Source organism: Mya arenaria, chromosome 9 (genome assembly GCF_026914265.1).
Source record: "Mya arenaria isolate MELC-2E11 chromosome 9, ASM2691426v1".
NCBI classification, from domain to species: Eukaryota; Metazoa; Mollusca; class Bivalvia; order Myida; family Myidae; genus Mya; species Mya arenaria.
The window spans coordinates 59,776,018-59,795,373 of NC_069130.1; the positions used below are offsets into that span (position 1 = coordinate 59,776,018).

General features: G+C 42.0%; 2 protein-coding genes across 2 annotated transcripts; one reads left to right on the forward strand and one right to left on the reverse strand.

Annotated features, from left to right (window-relative positions):
• Positions 1-1,506: 1,506 nt before the first annotated feature.
• LOC128245724 (uncharacterized) lies at positions 1,507-9,833 on the reverse strand. The gene is made up of 6 exons (XM_052963953.1): positions 9,694-9,833; positions 9,164-9,339; positions 5,941-6,117; positions 5,461-5,619; positions 4,699-4,848; positions 1,507-1,733 (listed from the first exon to the last, which is right to left on the reverse strand). Exons 2-6 carry the CDS (start codon positions 9,333-9,335, stop codon positions 1,522-1,524), a joined length of 870 nt encoding a protein of 289 aa, XP_052819913.1. The 5' UTR covers positions 9,336-9,339; positions 9,694-9,833; the 3' UTR covers positions 1,507-1,521.
• LOC128245723 (mucin-2-like) lies at positions 1,740-4,673 on the forward strand. Its single transcript, XM_052963952.1, has one exon. The coding sequence runs from the start codon at positions 3,014-3,016 to the stop codon at positions 4,247-4,249; it is 1,236 nt and encodes a 411-aa protein (XP_052819912.1). The 5' UTR covers positions 1,740-3,013; the 3' UTR covers positions 4,250-4,673.
• Positions 9,834-19,356: the final 9,523 nt, after the last annotated feature.

Genomic DNA, 19,356 nt, shown 5'->3' on the forward strand with positions numbered 1-19,356 from the left:
ATGGACTGTTCGTTATCGACGTGAATCGAAAACCTTCGATATCGGTGAAAGGACATGTTACATTGAACATGTTTTTTCGTTGATGGCCAGCCCCTTCAAAGTTTCTTTTCTTTCGTATAAATGTTTCACACAAAGCATGTAGGTCTGGGTTGACAAGTTGAAAAGTCATCGTGAAATGAACAAAAATAATGAATGTGTCGCCCTTATATACTCAAAAATGCATGCGCGCGCACCAATCAAATGTTATACATATAGTCGTACAAACAAATCAACCTATTAAAATGATGTCATTTGCTACATCATACTTCAATCGTCACGCTTGACAACAAAACCAAACAATCTTTAATTGACGAAATTGATTATCTTAATTTAGGTAAAAGCATATCAGCTAAAAAATGGATCTGTGTTTTATGTAAGAAAAGTGAAGTCAACGTATTCTGTAAGAAATGTCGTTATAGATTCGCCTGCCGATATTGTTTTTTAAATTCTATGTTGAAGGGTGAGACATTTACTTGTAACACATGTATCAAAGTGTCATGTGTATGTCGAGTAAGAGCACTCGTCTAAGTATTTTCAAATCGAGAAAAAAACTAGCACATTATTAAGCTTCAATTCTTTGGAAAAGGTTAAAAGAATACAAAAAGATATGACAATGGTTTTACCTTAGACTAATCCATAAAATCACCGTGACCACATTTTTTATGCCCACTCACATGGGTCATGCATATAAAAAACAAGAGTTACAATATTTCGATGATTTTCGTGATAAGACCAAACACATAACAATCAAAATAATTATCACCACATATTTTACAGTTACTACCAATTGATTACAAAAACTCGACTATTTATATTTTCTGCAGATTATTTCTGGCTTATTTATCATGCGGATGATGAACAGAAGGCCTTACTCAACACCAAGGGCGACAAGTGCCCTTAACATTTACATTTGCTCTTCACGTTTTGTTCCCTTTATTGTTATCAAAGACTTGTTCTCGAGCATTAAAAGGTCGGAAAAAAGAAGAATTAAACCAGAAAAATGTAAATATAAGGATTGATTCTTATTTTGCGTGCATTCATGCAGAATGAAGCCCGCTTCATGGATTTGCAAAATCGTGGCCGAGCGTTCATACTGCATAAACGTACGAAAAATAAGAATCAATCCTTAAAGGATTTATATTAACCTTTTTAACTTTTTGAACCTCCAATTTGATAAAATAAAATGCATCGCAATAACCAGACATGCAATGAAACCCATAGTAAAGGTTACTTTTAGCGCTTAAAACGTCACTGCAATATATGCATGTCACGTGACTTTCCTAATGCAATAAGAATTATATTGCTTTTTATACAAATCCTTTTCATTAAAATAAATTATATATATTTTGCTTGAATAATTGGGTTCGATTAGTTTGTTTGAATAGATAAATTATAATTAAAGTCATTATGACATGTTTTCGGATAGTAACATACCAATACCTTTCTAAACACTCTTAATATAAAGCTTGAATTTCCAAGTAATCATAAAGTATAATGAACACAAACAACTTTACTTACATCAATTGTATCATTACACGAGCTTGTTTGCACGTCATTGATGAATACTTTGATTGTCCCATTACGAGTGTTAAATCGCCAGGTACAATGAAAATTTGCACTATAGCCCCTGCACGACTGGATATCGAGAACATGAATATCATCGATACCCAGGACGAAATCGCAGTCTAAGTAATCTGAAACGGAAATGAACACTATTTTTATAACTGTGCATGGCTAGTATCTATCCAATCTCGTTAAAACCCTATCATGACTTTCACTATATTTCACTTGGCTGTGTTTTACTCAATTGCTATACATGTATAGGAAAATACATGATAGGTGCGGAAACGTACGTGAATGTGAGGTGTTATGAGTCTGCAACCAAAGATGGCGACTAAATTGTTAAAATGCCGTGATAGTATGAATCTTTTATTCTTAAAATAAGTTGAGTGAATAATCCTATTCAATAATAACATAAGTTCGCATTCAAGATAATTGGAACCAAAAAGGGTTATGGAAGAATCGGATGAGTACAAAGTTGCTTGTGGGATGTTCAAGGTTTTAGAACCTTTTTGTCCAAAATAAGTTGTTGTTTGTGGTATCATTAGATATGAGTTTTCAATTTTATGACAATAAATGCGTTACACTAGTCTTCATGATCAGAACAAATTAGTTTAATTTTACATTCGCCTGGAGCAAAAATATACGCACATTTTGAGACTTGGTTTGACTTGGTTTGTGTTACGGTACTATACGAGTAAGTGATATTTTCCATTCATTTATTTAATAATTGCAAGAATCAGTAAAGACTTGATTTTTCTTGCCACAAAATGTAAGAATTGGTCTTTTTCAGCAAACAAGGTAACGTATTAGTGATTTATCATTTTTATTTTTCTATAAATCTATAGTAAGAGACTTCATTTATTGTAAAATCAAGGGGTAACATAGATTACATGCAATACCTCCTTAAAGCCCCCGTGACTACAAATAGCAAGACGTACACTAAGTAAAATATTGGTTTTCACTGGGAAAGGGTCATTATTTTGCTCCACAGCAGTATGTTTAACCATCTCAAGATCATAGCTATTAATATATATACACGATAGCGCCGCGGAGCCAACGCTAGCGCTTGTTTGTTCCTTTAAGTCGAGAAAGGGGCGAAGTTCTTTCTTTTCATGAATGTAAGAGGTATTGGTCTTGTTTCATATAAGTTCATTCTTACTGGTCAATGTGTACACAGTTTATATTGAACGGTTATTAAGTTATTGCAAGGTTAAAGGTTTTACATGACTTCTTGACTTCTACTTGACAATCGATAAAGTAGAGTTATGGGCCTTGCTATGCATGCGCGCGTCTTCTCTGGCAACATCTAAACTTAGATTCAGTTGAATATCTTGAACAATTATGATTGACGGCTAAGGTTTAAGTTTGTTTTACATCGACGCCGACATCGACATCGACATCGACGTGGACAATGACGCGGACATCGACGCCTACACCGTCACCGACGCCGACGCCGACGCCGAAACTGACACCGATATCGACGTTTGCACCGAAACAGACGCCTGCACAGACGCCTACACCGATGCCTACACCGACACCAACGCCGACACCGATACCGACGCCGACGCCTACACCGACGCTTACACCAACACCGACGCCGACACCGAAACTTACACCTACACCGAAACCGACGCCTACACCAAGGCTATCACCGACGCCGACGTCGACACCGACACCAAGGCTATCATCGACACCTACGCCTACACCGACGCTTACGCCGACAACGACACCTACACCTACATCGACACCTACACCGAAACCGACGCCTACACCAAGGAAATCACCGACATCGACACCTACGCCTACACCGACGCCGACACCTACACCTACACCTACGCCGACACCGACATCGACACATTCGCCGACACCTACACCTACCCCGACGCCGACACCGACGCCGAAACCGACGCCGACGCCGACACCTACACCGACAACTACGCCGACACCGACACTTACACCGACACCTACACTTACACCGACACCGACCCCGACACTTACACCAACACCGACGCCGAAACCGACGCCGACGCCTCCACCGACGCCTACACCGACACCGACGCCGACATCGACGCCGACACCGACACCGACGCCTAGACCAAGGCTATCACCGACGCCTACGCCGACGCCAACAACGACACTTACACCAAGGCTTTCACCGACGCCGACACCGACACCGACGCCTAGACTAAGGTTATCACCGACACCGACGCCGACGCCTACACCGACACAGACACCAAGGCTATCACCTACACCGACACCGAAACCGACGCCTAGACCAAGGCTATCACCGACACCGACGCCGACGCCGAGGCCTACACCGACACCTTCACCGACGCCTACACCAAGGCTATCACCGACGCCGACGCCAACAACGACACCTACGCCTACACCAAGGCTATCACCGACACCGACGCCGACACCTACGCCGACGCCTACACCAAGGCTATCACCGACGCCGACGCCAACAACGACACCTACGCCTACACCAAGGCTATCACCGACACCGACGCCGACACCTACGCCGACGCCTACACCAAGGCTATCACCGACACCGACGCCTACACCGACACCTACACCGACGCCTACACCAAGGCTATCACCGACACCGACGCCGACACCGACACCGACACCAAGGCTATCACAGTAACTCGGAAACAGACGAGCTAAAATGCAACGTTTTGTCAAAATTTCCCAAATAAATACGATATAAAAAAATATATACAGTGTTGTGTGTTATTTCCATTTCATTTACTATGGGCCGAGTTATTTTCAAGTAAGCATATTCCCCAAGTTACAGTCCGAACTAGCGAAACTAGATCGATCTCAACGAAACTGCACATATAGTGCCCCATTCGGTTGCATTTCCTAAAACTCGAACAAGATAACATACCGTGTGCATCGGATTTCATATTTCAGTAACTAGCAATCTTTCAAAAAAGGACATAATTTGGGATACACATAAATGGTTTTAACTTGGATATTCATATTTCATTTTCTAAATATTTCAAATGTCGTCGCGTGATGTTTGATATTTCTGATCACAGTGACAAAACTTGCGATGTTATGGAATGTGTTATTTTTGTTTAGTTGGCATACCTGGAACGACACGGGTTATGTTATCTTGAACCTTGACGCCATCGCAGCTTTCAGGATAGTCGGGATGGGGATAGCAGGTTCGCATTATTGTACAGATAATATCGCGACATCCTACGCAACTGGTCAACTCCCAGCTAGTGACGTTGGGCTCTAAAACGAATATATGGATAATCTTAAAATGAAATGCGAAAGTAGAGTTAGTTTTTAAGTGAACATTTTGTTACTTAATAAAATACATAGGGGATATTATGATTGGACGCTTTTCTGGTGACCTGTATCACGTCGAGTTCGTTGTGTAAACACGTATCCGTCGAGACCGCAGGTCGATAGGGATACATGTTTACTCACCGAACGAGACGTGATACAGGTCACCAGAAAAGCGTTTTATCGTAATATTCCATTTATTATATACCTGCCTATTTAATTATTCCTTTTTAATTTTCGGTTTTAATTTGATTTAAATTTACCGCCATCTGTCAAGTGCGCGTATGAATTCGAATGTGTTATGCAGTTTTGTGTAATGAAGTCAAGGGAGGCTACTTCAGCGAAACGAAGTCAGAAGTTACAGAATTCACTTTTTTGAGCAAAATAAGAACAAAATAACAAATTGCTTATACGAGAACAATTATTAAATGCCACAGCACAAAAGAACAACAACAAAAATACGATACTCATTTTACGAGTATACACTAATCGTCATTTTCTGTAGACGTAACGCTATTCTGCCAAAAAAGCTACGTCAAACATGTGTGTTTCACTTACCACAGTTAGAACCACTGCAAGGCCTTGTTTGATTAAGTTCAGGTTCCCCAAAGCATGCACACGGATTGGACTGACTTTCGATGCATTCCCTTGTTCTTACTTCCTGTCCATTGACAAAGTCTATCGCCCAGTCCGACCATTCCAGTAAGCCCGCTCCAACTTAAATGTGTACGTCATATAAAGCGCATCGACATACTAGCAATTTCCTATCACTCCTACTCATAAGTAACCTATTTCTGTATTCGGAGATTAGATACTTTAGTCTTCCATTATATCTGCAAGCGATGAAATACTATTATATATACTGTTTTTTCTCTTGAAATGACTGTCAGATAAAAGTAAATTGATCAGTATGACTTAATGCAAATAAATACTTGTGATTATTTCTAATACGATTGACTTTGAACTTTGAACACACAGAACTGCACGTACGCACGCACGCGCGCGCGCACGCACGCACGCACACACACACACACGTACCTAATTGTTCGCATACGGCATCACATTTTTCTTCATCGAATTTATTGGCGCCCTTTAAGCACATTACTGTCTCCTCGCACTCACAGGAGGACGAGTTAAAGAACACAGATTTCAAGGACTTCAAAGATTTGGGCCGGCATTTCGTCTTAGACCGTACTGGCTTTAGGCAATTATTTTCTAAAAATCGAACAAATACGTGCTTCATTGATTTTTTTTATCAAAAGACAGACATGATCGATAAAGACCACAATACCATCTCACCACATATATGTCATTTAAGAGAGGCGAAGGAACACAAGCATGACGAGTAACAATATTAAAGTTAGATTATAGTAATTAGAAATACAAGTAACATCGTTTGATTGTTCCTTTTTACAAATCCTGCTAATTTCTGCATGAATTTGAGAACTCTGTAAGTCTTTTTATGAAATACTGTTGCAAAGTAGTTAATATCAGCGTCGTTGTGCTTGGATTTCCTTAGATCAAAAACACATATTTTACATTAGTAGTTTGGTCTCCCAAAACGAAACGTCGTGCCTATATAATGGCCTAGCATAACTTTTGTGAGAAAATCGTTGTAAAACAAACAAAAACGTTTACATGAAATACAAAACGTAATGCACAAAGCAAAACCATATTTGAAAAGGAGTCAAGCATCCATTCGAATTAGTCAAGTAACTACCGTTAATTTATTTCAGTGGTTTGAAAAACTGCATATATTTGGATTTTCGACTACTGGGCTTGTCCCTGTAGTTTTTATTGTGCTATTCAATAGTCCTTATTCAAGATGTCCTTAATAGTTTGCGGCCAGAATGGGTTAGAGTTTATTTTGGTGTACAGTTAAAGCATATAAACTTTATTTACCATCAAGAGCTTGATATTTAAAAAATGGTTTTAATTTAATTATAAACTACAAAGACTTTTTTAGAAGCATAACAAGTTATATCTGAAAATAAAATTTGCCCAAAGTGATATTTTTGTTCGTCCCAGGCCAAATGTTATGTGGTCAGAAATTTCCAAATACCGCACCATAATTTACCTTGTTAAATCCTGTACAGACGCTTCTTTTTAAAGAACAGCTGGGATCTTAAAGTGTGTGTCACAAGACCTATTTACTCAACTTACCTTATCCGTAGTAGGGATTAAATATCATATTTTGCTTTTTGAATAGTTTCCTATTTAGCCGTTCCCACTAGCGCTGTCTTCTTAAATAAGAAATAATGTGGAACGCATCTTTTAGTGTGAGCCTGGCAGATGTTTAAAGGCTACAGTCAGGGAAGTATTGAGTTAGTTGGGGACCGGAAGCACTCGTTATTATATAGTTTCATGGTTTTCCACTCCTTGAGGAGGTTTATAAAACGGCAAGTGTTCAAGCATTTCTGACTCTAGTCTAAGTCACTGCAAATTTGATAGAGATAAGTGCGAGCAGTGGTTGGTGTACTTCATGTTTTTACAAACAAGATATGCCTATCCGTTGACGTCAACCCATTGAGAGTACCTTCCCTCTCGGAAGACAGTTAATAGTTTTAGTAAAAAGGCGGGAAATTGTAATTGCCCCCCCCCCCCTTGGTTGACAGTCAAGTGGCTTTATCACTATACCACCATTAAGTAAAGCTTCATTATAAGGTGTGGGACAAATAACATAAAACATCACGTACATCAACTTGCTTTAGCTAATTGGTTTTCTATTTAGTAAAATTCTTTGTTTCAATTTCAATTATCAATTAAAAGAATCATAATTCGGTAAACACGTAACAAAAGGTTTGCTATTTTCATTTTCAATTACTCGTTATTTATAATAGCTAATGCGATTCAATTAAGGATTAATATTCGACTTTTAGCATTTTATTGGGGTATGGTATGCAATGGGGCTGGAGTCTGAAGGACTTCACCAGCATTTTGAACTGCGCCATTGCATACCATAACCCAATGAAATGCAAAGTGTCGAATTTCAATACTTATATTTACATGTACTTTTCTGCTAAAATAAATAGATTATTCAAGAGCGTTTTCTCTTTTTTCTTTCTCTCGTTGTTTTGAACGGTGGGTAAATTAGAACAGCTACAGTAACCTAAATCTTTAAAACAATGAATGCGCAGAAAAAATAGTTCCTTATTCATGGATTTAATTTCTATATTTTCAAGGAAAAGTATATTTTAACAACGTATTATAACTGTATTACAGCTAGAAAAATACAACTGGAGTTATGAAAAATATACAATAACAAGAAAACAACAAAAATATCGCCACCTCCAAAGTTCTCATTATATCTCGCGATAATACGCGATACTAGCGTTTGTTAGTCACGAGTTTTCAAATTGGAGAAAAATTCCAGTCAATTTACTTGTTGAGTGTTATGTTGAAGGATCAGTTGTTCAATCTTGTTGAAATAGGGTGTTGGACAAATCAGCAATTAAAGTGCATTGTCATTTCTTTGGAAGTTAACATCGGATGAAACGACAGTGGCGGTGGGTGGGGTAACGTGTTTAGCAATGGGAACTTTCGCGGAAGGAAAGCCAGAGGACGCGAGAAGACTTAGTGTTGAACTGAGCTCTTTCTTCTGGACGTTGCTGGGTGCACTACAATATGTTATTGTTTCATTTCCTCGATTTCATGATTTGTCAGATGCTTTTTTACCAAATGTCAATTCCAAATTCCGAAATAAGTCGTCATCATTGTCATTTAATATTTCTTCAACTTTTCAATCCATCATGAAATCAAAATCTACATTAAAAACAATCAAATTATCGTTGCTCATTTTGTTTTTACTGCTTTACTGCAGATTTCAGTTTTGCAGGTTGCCAATAACTTTACTACGATTTCATTGAAAAAAATAGTTCCGTAGTAAATATGCCCCGCCCATTAGTATTATTGCGCCCAGTGACAGGACAGAAGTATCGAACAAATGCATGCGATTTCGATAGGAAATGCCATTGCATTTTATACAGAAATAATGTGAAATTGATAAACAGCAACCATCGTTAAGGAATAAAGTGTGAATGTAAATATAACCAAATTGTTATGTCTTACTTCATAAGCTTTCATGATGCATGCCAATTAAATCATTTATAATTCCAGAGAATAATGATCAAAACCGGTTAAAATCATTGACAAATAAAAATCATATGTATCATACAGGATTAGAGATGGTTGGCAATGGATTTTGCATTATAATCGCCCAAGTTAAAAAATACCCTCTAGGGTCGATCACTTCCTTTCCTACCTCCTTTCCCCTTGCTTCCCTTACTGTCCGACCGACTCATGCTCACTTCCTCACTTCCTTCCTCACTGTCCGTCCGACTCTTGGTCATTGTCCCATTTCCTCCCTTACTGATCTTCGCTCCGTTTGCCCAACTCATGATCATGAGCAAACATAGACACTTTAGAGGTGTCATCGTACTGAAAAAGAAGACTGTTATGTATATTGTATATCGGTATATGTGGTATTTCATTTTGCTGAGTCGCAAACAATCATAAATCACATTAATAGCCGTCAATATCAAATATATACAGAAATGTTCTCATCTCTACCATACTTAAATATTTAGCACAAAAATGTTGATGCAAATTCTTATCAATTCTACCTAAACGCCAACCTTTTCTGAACAACTTCTTTATCATTTTTCACATTCGCTGTGAAATACTTTTACAACAATAACTATTTAAATGATTCCTGCAAAAACTTATCTTACATAATAACTGCGCCATCTACAGTTACAAATAAATTTTCTTAAATGTCATCGATCGTCAAACCTGCATTTAAACTTGCTGTAAACGAAGTTAAATGTCCTTGAGAAAGAGAGAGAAAATATCGTGTTGGTTATATCCCAAAGGAACAACCCAATGCTAATTTCAATGAAGTCTGCCAATGAACCCAGGCGTTTATATTTCCATCATCAGCAAGGACATTTTTGTTCCATCCTAAACCAAGTTTGATGCGTTTGTACCGGTTGTGTCATCTACCAATGAAGGCAGTCGACAGAAGATCAATAACTTTTGACACCGTCACCAGCCCTTCATACAAAGTAAAGTATATTCTTGTAGCGGCGTCTAAATTGAAATAGCGTGCACTTGGCATTCAACTTGAATTGTACAAAGTATATACGTACGCACCGATAATAGCCATTTACCATCATGTTTTCGCAACCCTTCTTTTCATTGTTCGAGATTGCACGCATGCTTACTCATATTACTGAAGTAATGAAAAACTTGTATCAAATCCCACCTTATATACATTAGTGACTAAATCGGTACAATTTCCATTTACTCTACCAATAAAATAATGATATTTCATGCCATGCATCAACTTTTGTCTTCTTTTCTTTTCACTTAAAAAACTTGCTTTTGTGTGAGAGAGTTTAGTATAAATACAGAAACGACCTTACTTTAAGAATCAATCAGAATAGTTAGCTCTTTTGACCACAATTCGATCAATCAGCATAACTGCGTCAATTTTACGAGTGAAATAGCGATTATCATGATGGATCAGATTTATCTCCCTTCCAAAATATTGGAATAAATACCCCTGTTACCAATGATCTGGAAAGTAAATGCGTGTTTACAACATAATTAAAAAAATACTCATAGTGGATTTATTATAAGGTATAAATGCCGTGAGATACAATTTGCTATTAAAACAATATAGGCTTTGTTGCTGTCTATTTTCAAACAGCGGTTAAAATAACCTGACTAATTATAGGATTGTTAAACCCTCAAATGTAGGGTCATTATTGGGATCAGAACCGTGACCATCTTCATATTGTCTGCCTTTGCCATTGGTTTGGAAAACTATATCTGATATTAAATAGAGACATTCGTTATGATCTGAGTGACCAATTAATTAATCTGGACGTAAACTAGTGTGTGATCATGTCACAACTGCAGTCTAGTTTAAACCGAATGGTACTTGTATCTGTTGTTTGTAGCGAAAACATATGTTATATTAAAATATTTAAAGGCGATATTTATAATGTATGATACGATAAACACTAAAACAGGTACATGTACTGTCCCATCTCTACATTATCAAATCATCTAATTAAAACATCAAAATTAATGATACACAGTCTTTAGTAAGTATATGTTAAATATTCATTCATGTTAAATAAATATTAAGAATTTATTTTTTCGCAGCTTACAATTATTTTACATAACATTGATTTGTGATCTGTCTGAAACATGTAGATTGTACAGAAACTTCATGTACAATTACTACAAATGCTCACATTCCTAAAAATATTTAAAAAAAATTGTAAAATAAATGCAAATGTGTTACAACAAACCTGTCATGTGTAGATTGTTCGTACTTGGTTGCAATTCAAAAGAATACAAGAACCAAGTTAAAAAGTTAATCAGCGAAACTTTAAAAACGATTTTCTGAATAATAACTTTGCCAACTATGTACCTCTTCCGTCAGGCGTCGTCACATATGTTGCTCAACGAGCGACAGCAGTTTGTTACTCGTGAGGTTTTGAAATGCACACTGTGATCACGTATCAATAATTAATTATAATATAGCGTTCAAGCTTTATCGGATTGGATGGTTTGCCCGGTTTACACGCCCTTTCCATTTTAGACCTGCCTTTTTTGATGAATTTTATTGGACAGTGAAATCATGCCGGGATGTTAACCTTGAGTTTTAGTAATAAAAAACAGTGTTTCAATAACGATATACGCGACAAAACTTTATCATTGGAAAATATCATAATTAATTTTATATCATAAAAGTATAAATATAAATATAAAAATATCATAAGTATTTGTTTTTCACTCTTACTTTGCAATTCTTGTTTGTTTTGTTCGTTCGTGTTTCATTTTTTCATTCTGCCCTCATACAGATTTGGTTCCCGTTACCTAATACTTACTGGTTATACTTAAGCGCATAATTTGTGCGAAATGCGTTCCGTAGGTTTTGTCTGACCCTTACCTTGATCGTGTGCTAATAATAGAACCGTTAATAAGATGTGAAACGTTTACATTTTTTTTTATTTTAAACTAATTCATTTTCAATGATTGTGAACCAAGTTTCTTTTCATCATTGTATTAATCACTATCGTTGGTACCCGGTGAAAACCCGCTTGTCCGTTTTTGTGATCAAAAAACAAACCCAAAAATACACAGGCTGGAAACCGAACCCGGGTTGCCGAAGTGAAAAATGAGTGCGCTGACCACTGCGCTTACCGGACAAATGTTTGAAAGTATGAAAATTGCAAGAATATGTTTAAAACTTTAAGTGATATTATTTTGATAAAATCAGTTTTATCGTTGTATATATTTTTGTATTTCTTTTATACAGTCTTAAAAATTACCAGGACGGTGAAATTAATGATATGTAAAACACAAAGTTAAATTCACATATTAAGTGTGAAATATCCTAATATGCAAACTTAATTTCAAGGTATCACTGCTTAGAGAACGGACATTTGCATAATTTTCAGACAATAACAACCGCACATGTCGCCACCAGACGATGACGTGATATGGTTAATGACGATGTATATTGTACAAGTCGAAATAAACTGCCTGTCTGTTTATCTTCAATTGATTACATGATTATTACACGTAATATATAATTGTCAAATAAAAACAACATGACTCGAAGCTGCCAATGTAAGGGAACCGACAGCCTCTTACAGGTCCTATACTCCTCTATAAGGGAGCGAAAGCCTTTACCTGTCACTGAAATGAGCCTGACGAACCAAACCTGCCAATTTAATAGGAACCGGCGGCAGCTGACCTGTCAATAAAAGGCCTTCTAACCTGGCGCTCTATGGAAACCAAAGGTCCTTTACCGGCCTCTATAAGGGAACCGACAGCCTATAACCTGCAACTATGAGGAAACTGTCGGCGTCTTACCTGCAAAAATAAGGGAACCAACAGTCTCTTACCTACTACAAAAAGGAAACCGAAGGCCCCTAACCTGCCACTATAAGGGAACCGACGACTCCTAACATGCAGCTGTAAGTAAACCGACGGTCTGTAACCTGCCACTATAAGGGAACTAACAACTTTTTTTCTGCCACTATAAGGGAACCGACTTCCTTTAACCAGTCACTATAAGGGAACCGACGGCCTTGAACGTGCCACTATAAGGGAACCGACGGTCTTTAACCTGCCACTATAAGGGAACCGACGGCCTTTAACCTGCCACTAAAAGGGAACGGATGAACTTTAACCTGCCACTATAAGGGAACCGACGGCTTTTAACCTATCACTATAAGGGACCCGACTGCCTTTAACCTGCCACTATAAGGGAACCGACTGCCTTTAACCTGCCACTTAAAGGGAACGGATGAACTTTAACCTGCCACTATAAGGGAACCGACGGCCTTTAATCTGCCACTATACGGGAACTAACAACTTTTATTCTGCAACTATAAGAGAACCGACGGCCTTTAACCTGCCACTATAAGGGAACCGACGGCCTTTAACCTGCCACTATAAGGGAACCGACGGACTCTAACCTGCCATCATAAGGGAACCGACGGCCTCTAACCTGCCACTATAAGAGAACAGACGGCCACTTACGTGCCACTATTAGGTAACCGACGGCCTTCAACCTGCTAATATTAGGGACCCGACGGCATTTAACCTGCCACTATTAGGGAACCAACGGCCTTTAACCTGTCACTATTAGGGAACAGACGGCCTTTAACCTGCCACAATAAGGGAACCGACGGCCTTAAACCTGCCACTATAAGGGAACCGACGTCTTATATCCTCCCACTATAAGGGAAACGACGACCTTTAACCAGCCACTATAAGGGAACCGACGGCCTCTATCCGGCCACTACAAGGGAACCGACGGCCCCTATCCGGCCACTATAAGGGAACCGACGGCCTCTAACCTGCCACTATAAGGGAACCGACGGCTTTTAACCTGCCACTATAAGGGAACCGACGGCCTCTTACCTGCCACTATAAGGGAACCGACGGCTTTTAACCTGCCACTATAAGGGAACCGACGGCCTCTTACCTGCCACTATAAGGGAACCGACGGCCTCTAACCTGCCACTATAAGGGAATCGACGGCCTCTAACCTGCCACTATAAGGGAACAGACGGCTTTTAACCTGCCACTATAAGGGGACCGACGGCCTCTAACCTGCCACTATAAGGGAACCGACGGCCTCTATCCGGCCACTACAAGGGAACCGACGGCCCCTATCCGGCCACTATAAGGGAACCGACGGCCTCTAACCTGCCACTATAAGGGAACCGACGGCTTTTAACCTGCCACTATAAGGGAACCGACGGCCTCTTACCTGCCACTATAAGGGAACCGACGGCTTTTAACCGTCCACTATAATGGAACCGACGGCTTTTAACCTGCCACTATAAGGGAACCGACGGCCTCTTACCTGCCACTATAAGGGAACCGACGGCTTTTAACCTTCCACTATAATGGAACCGACGGCCTCTTACCTGTCACTATAAGGGAACCGACGGCCTCTAACCTGCCACTATAAGGGAACAGACGGCTTTTAACCTGCCACTATAAGGGGACCGACGGCCTCTAACCTGCCACTATAAGGGAACCGACGGCCTCTAACCTGCCACTATAAGGGAACCGACGGCTTTTAACCTGCCACTATACGGGAATCGACGGCCTCTTACCTGCCACTATAAGGGAACCGACGGCCTCTAACCTGCCACTACAAGGGAACCGACGGCCCCTATCCGGCCACTATAAGGGAACCGACGGCCTCTAACCTGCCACTATAAGGGAACCGACGGCTTTTAACCTGCCACTATAAGGGAACCGACGGCCTCTTACGTGCCACTATAAGGGAACCGACGGCTTTTAACCTGCCACTATAAGGGAACCGACGTCCTCTTACCTGCCACTATAAGGGAACCGACGGCCTCTAACCTGCCACTATAAGGGAACAGACGGCTTTTAACCGGCAACTATAAGGGAACTGACGGCCTCTATCCAGCAACTACAAGGGAACCGACGGCCCCTATCCGGCCACTATAAGGGAACCGACGGCCTCTAACCTGCCACTATAAGGGAACCGACGGCTTTTAACCTGCCACTATAAGGGAACCGACGGCCTCTTACCTGCCACTATAAGCGAACCGACGGCTTTTAACCTGCCACTATAATGGAACCGACGGCCTCTTACCTGTCACTATAAGGGAACCGACGGCCTCTAACCTGCCACTATAAGGGAACAGACGGCTTTTAACCTGCCACTATAAGGGGACCGACGGCCTCTAACCGGCAACTATAAGGGAACCGACGGCCTCTAACCTGCCACTATAAGGGAACCGACGGCTTTTAACCTGCCACTATACGGGAATCGACGGCCTCTTACCTGCCACTATCAGGGAACCGACGGCCTCTAACCTGCCACTACAAGGGAACCGACGGCCCCTATCCGGCCACTATAAGGGAACCGACGGCCTCTTACCTGCCACTATAAGGAAACCGACGGCTTTTAACCTGCCACTATAAGGGAACCGACGGCCTCTTACCTGCCACTATAAGGGAACCGACGGCTTTTAACCTGCCACTATAAGGGGACCGACGGCCTCTAACCGGCCACTATAAGGGAACCGACGGCCTCTAACCTGCCACTATAAGGGAACCGACGGCTTTTAACCTGCCACTATAAGGGAATCGACGGCCTTTTACCTGCCACTATAAGGGAACCGACGGCCTCTAACCTGCCACTATAAGGGAACCGACGGCTTTTAACCTGCCACTATAAGGGAACCGACGGCCTCTAACCTGCAACTATAAGGGAACCGACGGCTTTTAACCTGCCACTATAAGGGAACCGACGTCCTCTAACCTGCGACTATAAGGGAACAGACGGCCTTTAACTTACCACTATAAGGGAACGGACGGCCTCTAACCTGCCACTATAAGGGAACCGACTGCCTTTAACCTGTCACTATAAGGGAACCGACTGCCTTTAACCTGTCACTATACGGGAACCGACTGCCTTTAACCTGCCACTTAAAGGGAACGGATGAACTTTAACCTGCCACTATAAGGGAACCGACGGCCTTTAACCTGTCACTATACGGGAACTAACAATTTTTATTCTGCAACAATAAGAGAACCGACGGCCTTTTACCTGCCACTATAAGGAAACCAACGGCCTTTAACCTGCCATTAAAATGGAACAGACGGACTCTAACCTGCCACTATCAGAGAAAAGAAGGCCACTAACGTGCCACTATTAGGGAACCGACGGCCATTAACCTGCCAATATAAGGCAAAAAACGGCATTCAATCTAACAATATTTGGGAACCAACGGCCTTTAACCTGCCACTATTAAGGAACCGACGGCCTTTAACCTGCCACAAAAAGGGAACCAATTGCCTTTAACCCTTCCCCTATAAAGGAACCGACGGCATATATCCTACCACTATAAGGGAACCGACGGCCCTTAACCAGCCACTATAAGGAAACCGACGGCATCTATCCTGGCACTATTAGGGAACCGACGGCCTATAACTTCCCACTATAAGGGAACCGACGGCCTTTAAACTGTCACGATAAGGGAACCGACGGCCTTAAACCTGCCAATTTAAGGGAACTGACGGCATTTGGCCTGCCTCTATATTGGAACCAACGGCCTTTAGCCTGCCACTATAAGGGAAATGACTGCCTTTAACCTGCATCTTTAAGAGAACCGACGGCCTTCAACCTACCACTATAAGGGAACCGACGGCCTTTAACCTGCAACTATAAGGGACCGACGGCCTTTACCTGCCACTATAAGGGAACCGACTGCCTCTTACATTCCACTTTAAGGGAACCGACGGCCTTTAACCTGCAACTATAAGGGAACCGACTGCCTCTAATATTCCACTTTAAGGGAACGGACGGCCTTTAACCTGCAACTATAAGGGAACCGACGACTTTAACCTGCCACTATAAGGGAACAGACGGCCTTTAACCTACCGCTATAAGCGAACCGAATTCCTTTGACCTGCCACTATAAGGGAACTAAGAACTTTTATTCTGCCATTATAAGGGAACCGACGGCCTCTAACTTGCCACTATAAGGGAACCGACGGCCTCTAACCTGGCAATATAAGAGAACAGACGGCCTTTAACCTGCCACTATAAGGGAACAGACGGCCTCTAATCTGCCAGTATAAGGGAACCGACGGCCTATAACCTGCCACTATAAGGGAACCGACGGCCTGTGACCTGCCACTATAAGGGAACCGACGGGCTCTAACCTGCCACTATAAGGGAACAAACGACCTTTAATTTGACAATATAAGGGAACCGACGGCCTCTTGCCTGCCACTTTAAGGTAACCGACAGCCATTAACCTGCAACTATAAGGGAACCGACGGCCTCTAACCTGCCACTATAAGTGAACTAACGGCCTTTAACCTGTCACTAAAAGGGAACCGACGGCCTCTTACCTGCCACTATATGGGAACCAACGTCCTCTAACCTGCCACCAAAAGGGAACTAACGGCCCTTAAACTGTAACTATAAGGGAACCGACGGCCTCTAACCTACAACTATAAGGGAACCGACGGCCTTTAACCTGCCACTTCTAGGGAATGCCGGCCTCTAACCTGCCATTATATGGGTACTAACGGCCTTTAACCAGCCACTATAAGGGTACCGACGGCCTCTAACCTGCCACTATATGGGAACCAACAGCCTCTAACCCGCCACTTTTAGGGAATCTACGGCCTTTTACCTGCCACTATATGGGAACTAACGGCCTTTAACCTGCCACTATCAGGAAACCGACAGCTTTTAACCTGCCACTTTCAGGGAACCGACGGCCTCTTACCTGTCACTATAAGTGAACCGAAGGCCTCTAATCTGCTTCTACATTGGAACCAACGTCCTTTAACCTGCCACTATAAGAGAACAGACAGCCTCTAACCCACAACTGTAAGGGAACCGACGGTCTTTAACCTGCCACTATAAGGGAACCGACCGCCTCTAACCTGCCACTATAAGGGAACTAACGGTCTTTAACCTGCCACTGTAAAGGAACCGACGGCCTCTAGCCTGACACTATCTGGGAACCAACAGCCTCTTACCCGCCACAATAAGGGAACCGACAGCCTTTTACCTGCCACTATAAGGGATCAAACGGCCTTGAACCTGCCACTATAAGGGAACCGACGGCCTTTTACCTGCCACTATAAGGGATCAAACGGCCTTGAACCTGCCACTATAAGGGAACCGACGGCCTCTAACCTGCCACTTCTAGGGAATGCCGGCCTCTAACCTGCCACTATATGGGTACTAACGGCCTTTAACCTGCCACTATAAGGGTACCGACGGCCTCTAACCTGCAACTATATGGGAACCAACAACCTCTAACCCGCCACTTTTAGGAAACCTACGGCCTTTAACCTGCCACTATATGGGAACTAACGGCCTTTAACCTGCCACTATCAGGAAACCGACAGCTTTTAACCTGCCACTTTCAGGGAACCGACGGCCTCTTACCTATCACTTTAAGTGATCCGACGGCCTCTAACCTGCTTCTATATTGGAACCAACGGCCTTGAACCTGCCACTATAAGAGAACAGATGGCCTCTAACCCACCACTGTAAGGGAACCGACGGTCTTTAACCTGCCACTATAAGGGAACCGACGGTCTCTAACCTGCCACTATAAGGGAACCGACGGCCTCTAACCTGCCACTATAAGGGAACCGACGGACTCTAACCTGCCACTATAAGGGAACGAACGGCCTCTAACCTGCCTCTATAAGTGAACCGACGGCCTCTAACCTGCCACTATAAGGGAACTGACGGCCTCTAACCTGTACATATAAGGGAACCGACGGCCTTTAACCTGTCACTATAAGGGAACGGACGGTCTTTAACCTGCCACTATAAGGGAACCGACGGTCTCTAACCTGTCACTATAAGGGAACCGACGGCCTCTAACCTGCCACTATAAGGGAACTAACCTGCCACTATAAGGGAACCGACGGCCTCTAACCTGCCACTATAAGGGAACCGACGGCCTCTAACCTGTCACTATAAGGAAACCGACGGCCTTTAACCTGCCACTATAAGGGAACCGACGGCCTTAAACCTGTCACTATCAGGGGACCGACGGCTTTTAACCTGTCACTATAAGGGAACGGACGGTCTTTAACCTGCCACTGTAAGGGAACCGACGGTCTCTAACCTGTCACTGTAAGGGAACCGACGGCCTCGAACCTGCCACTATAAGGGAACTGACGGCCTCTAACCTGTACATATAAGGGAACCGACGGCCTTTAACCTGTCACTAAAAAGGAACCGACAGCCTCTAACCTGCCACTATAAGGGAACCGACGGCCTCTTACCTGTCACTATAAGGGAACCGACGGCTTCTTCCCTGCCTCTTTATTTGAAGCAACAGCCTTTAGCCAGCCACTTTAAGAGAACAGACGGCCACCGACCTACCACTGTAAAGG

Excerpts from the sequence above, each read along its gene's own strand:
- LOC128245724 (XM_052963953.1), bottom strand. The coding sequence starts at position 9,335 with ATGACACCTCTAAAGTGTCTATGTTTGCTCATGATCATGAGTTGGGCA. Across the intron at positions 5,620-5,940 it reads TGCCGTATGCGAACAATTAG|TTGGAGCGGGCTTACTGGAA; the intron begins GTACGTGTGTGT and ends TACACATTTAAG. Across the intron at positions 4,849-5,460 it reads TTGCAGTGGTTCTAACTGTG|AGCCCAACGTCACTAGCTGG; the intron begins GTAAGTGAAACA and ends TATTCGTTTTAG.
- LOC128245723 (XM_052963952.1), top strand. The coding sequence starts at position 3,014 with ATGACGCGGACATCGACGCCTACACCGTCACCGACGCCGACGCCGACG.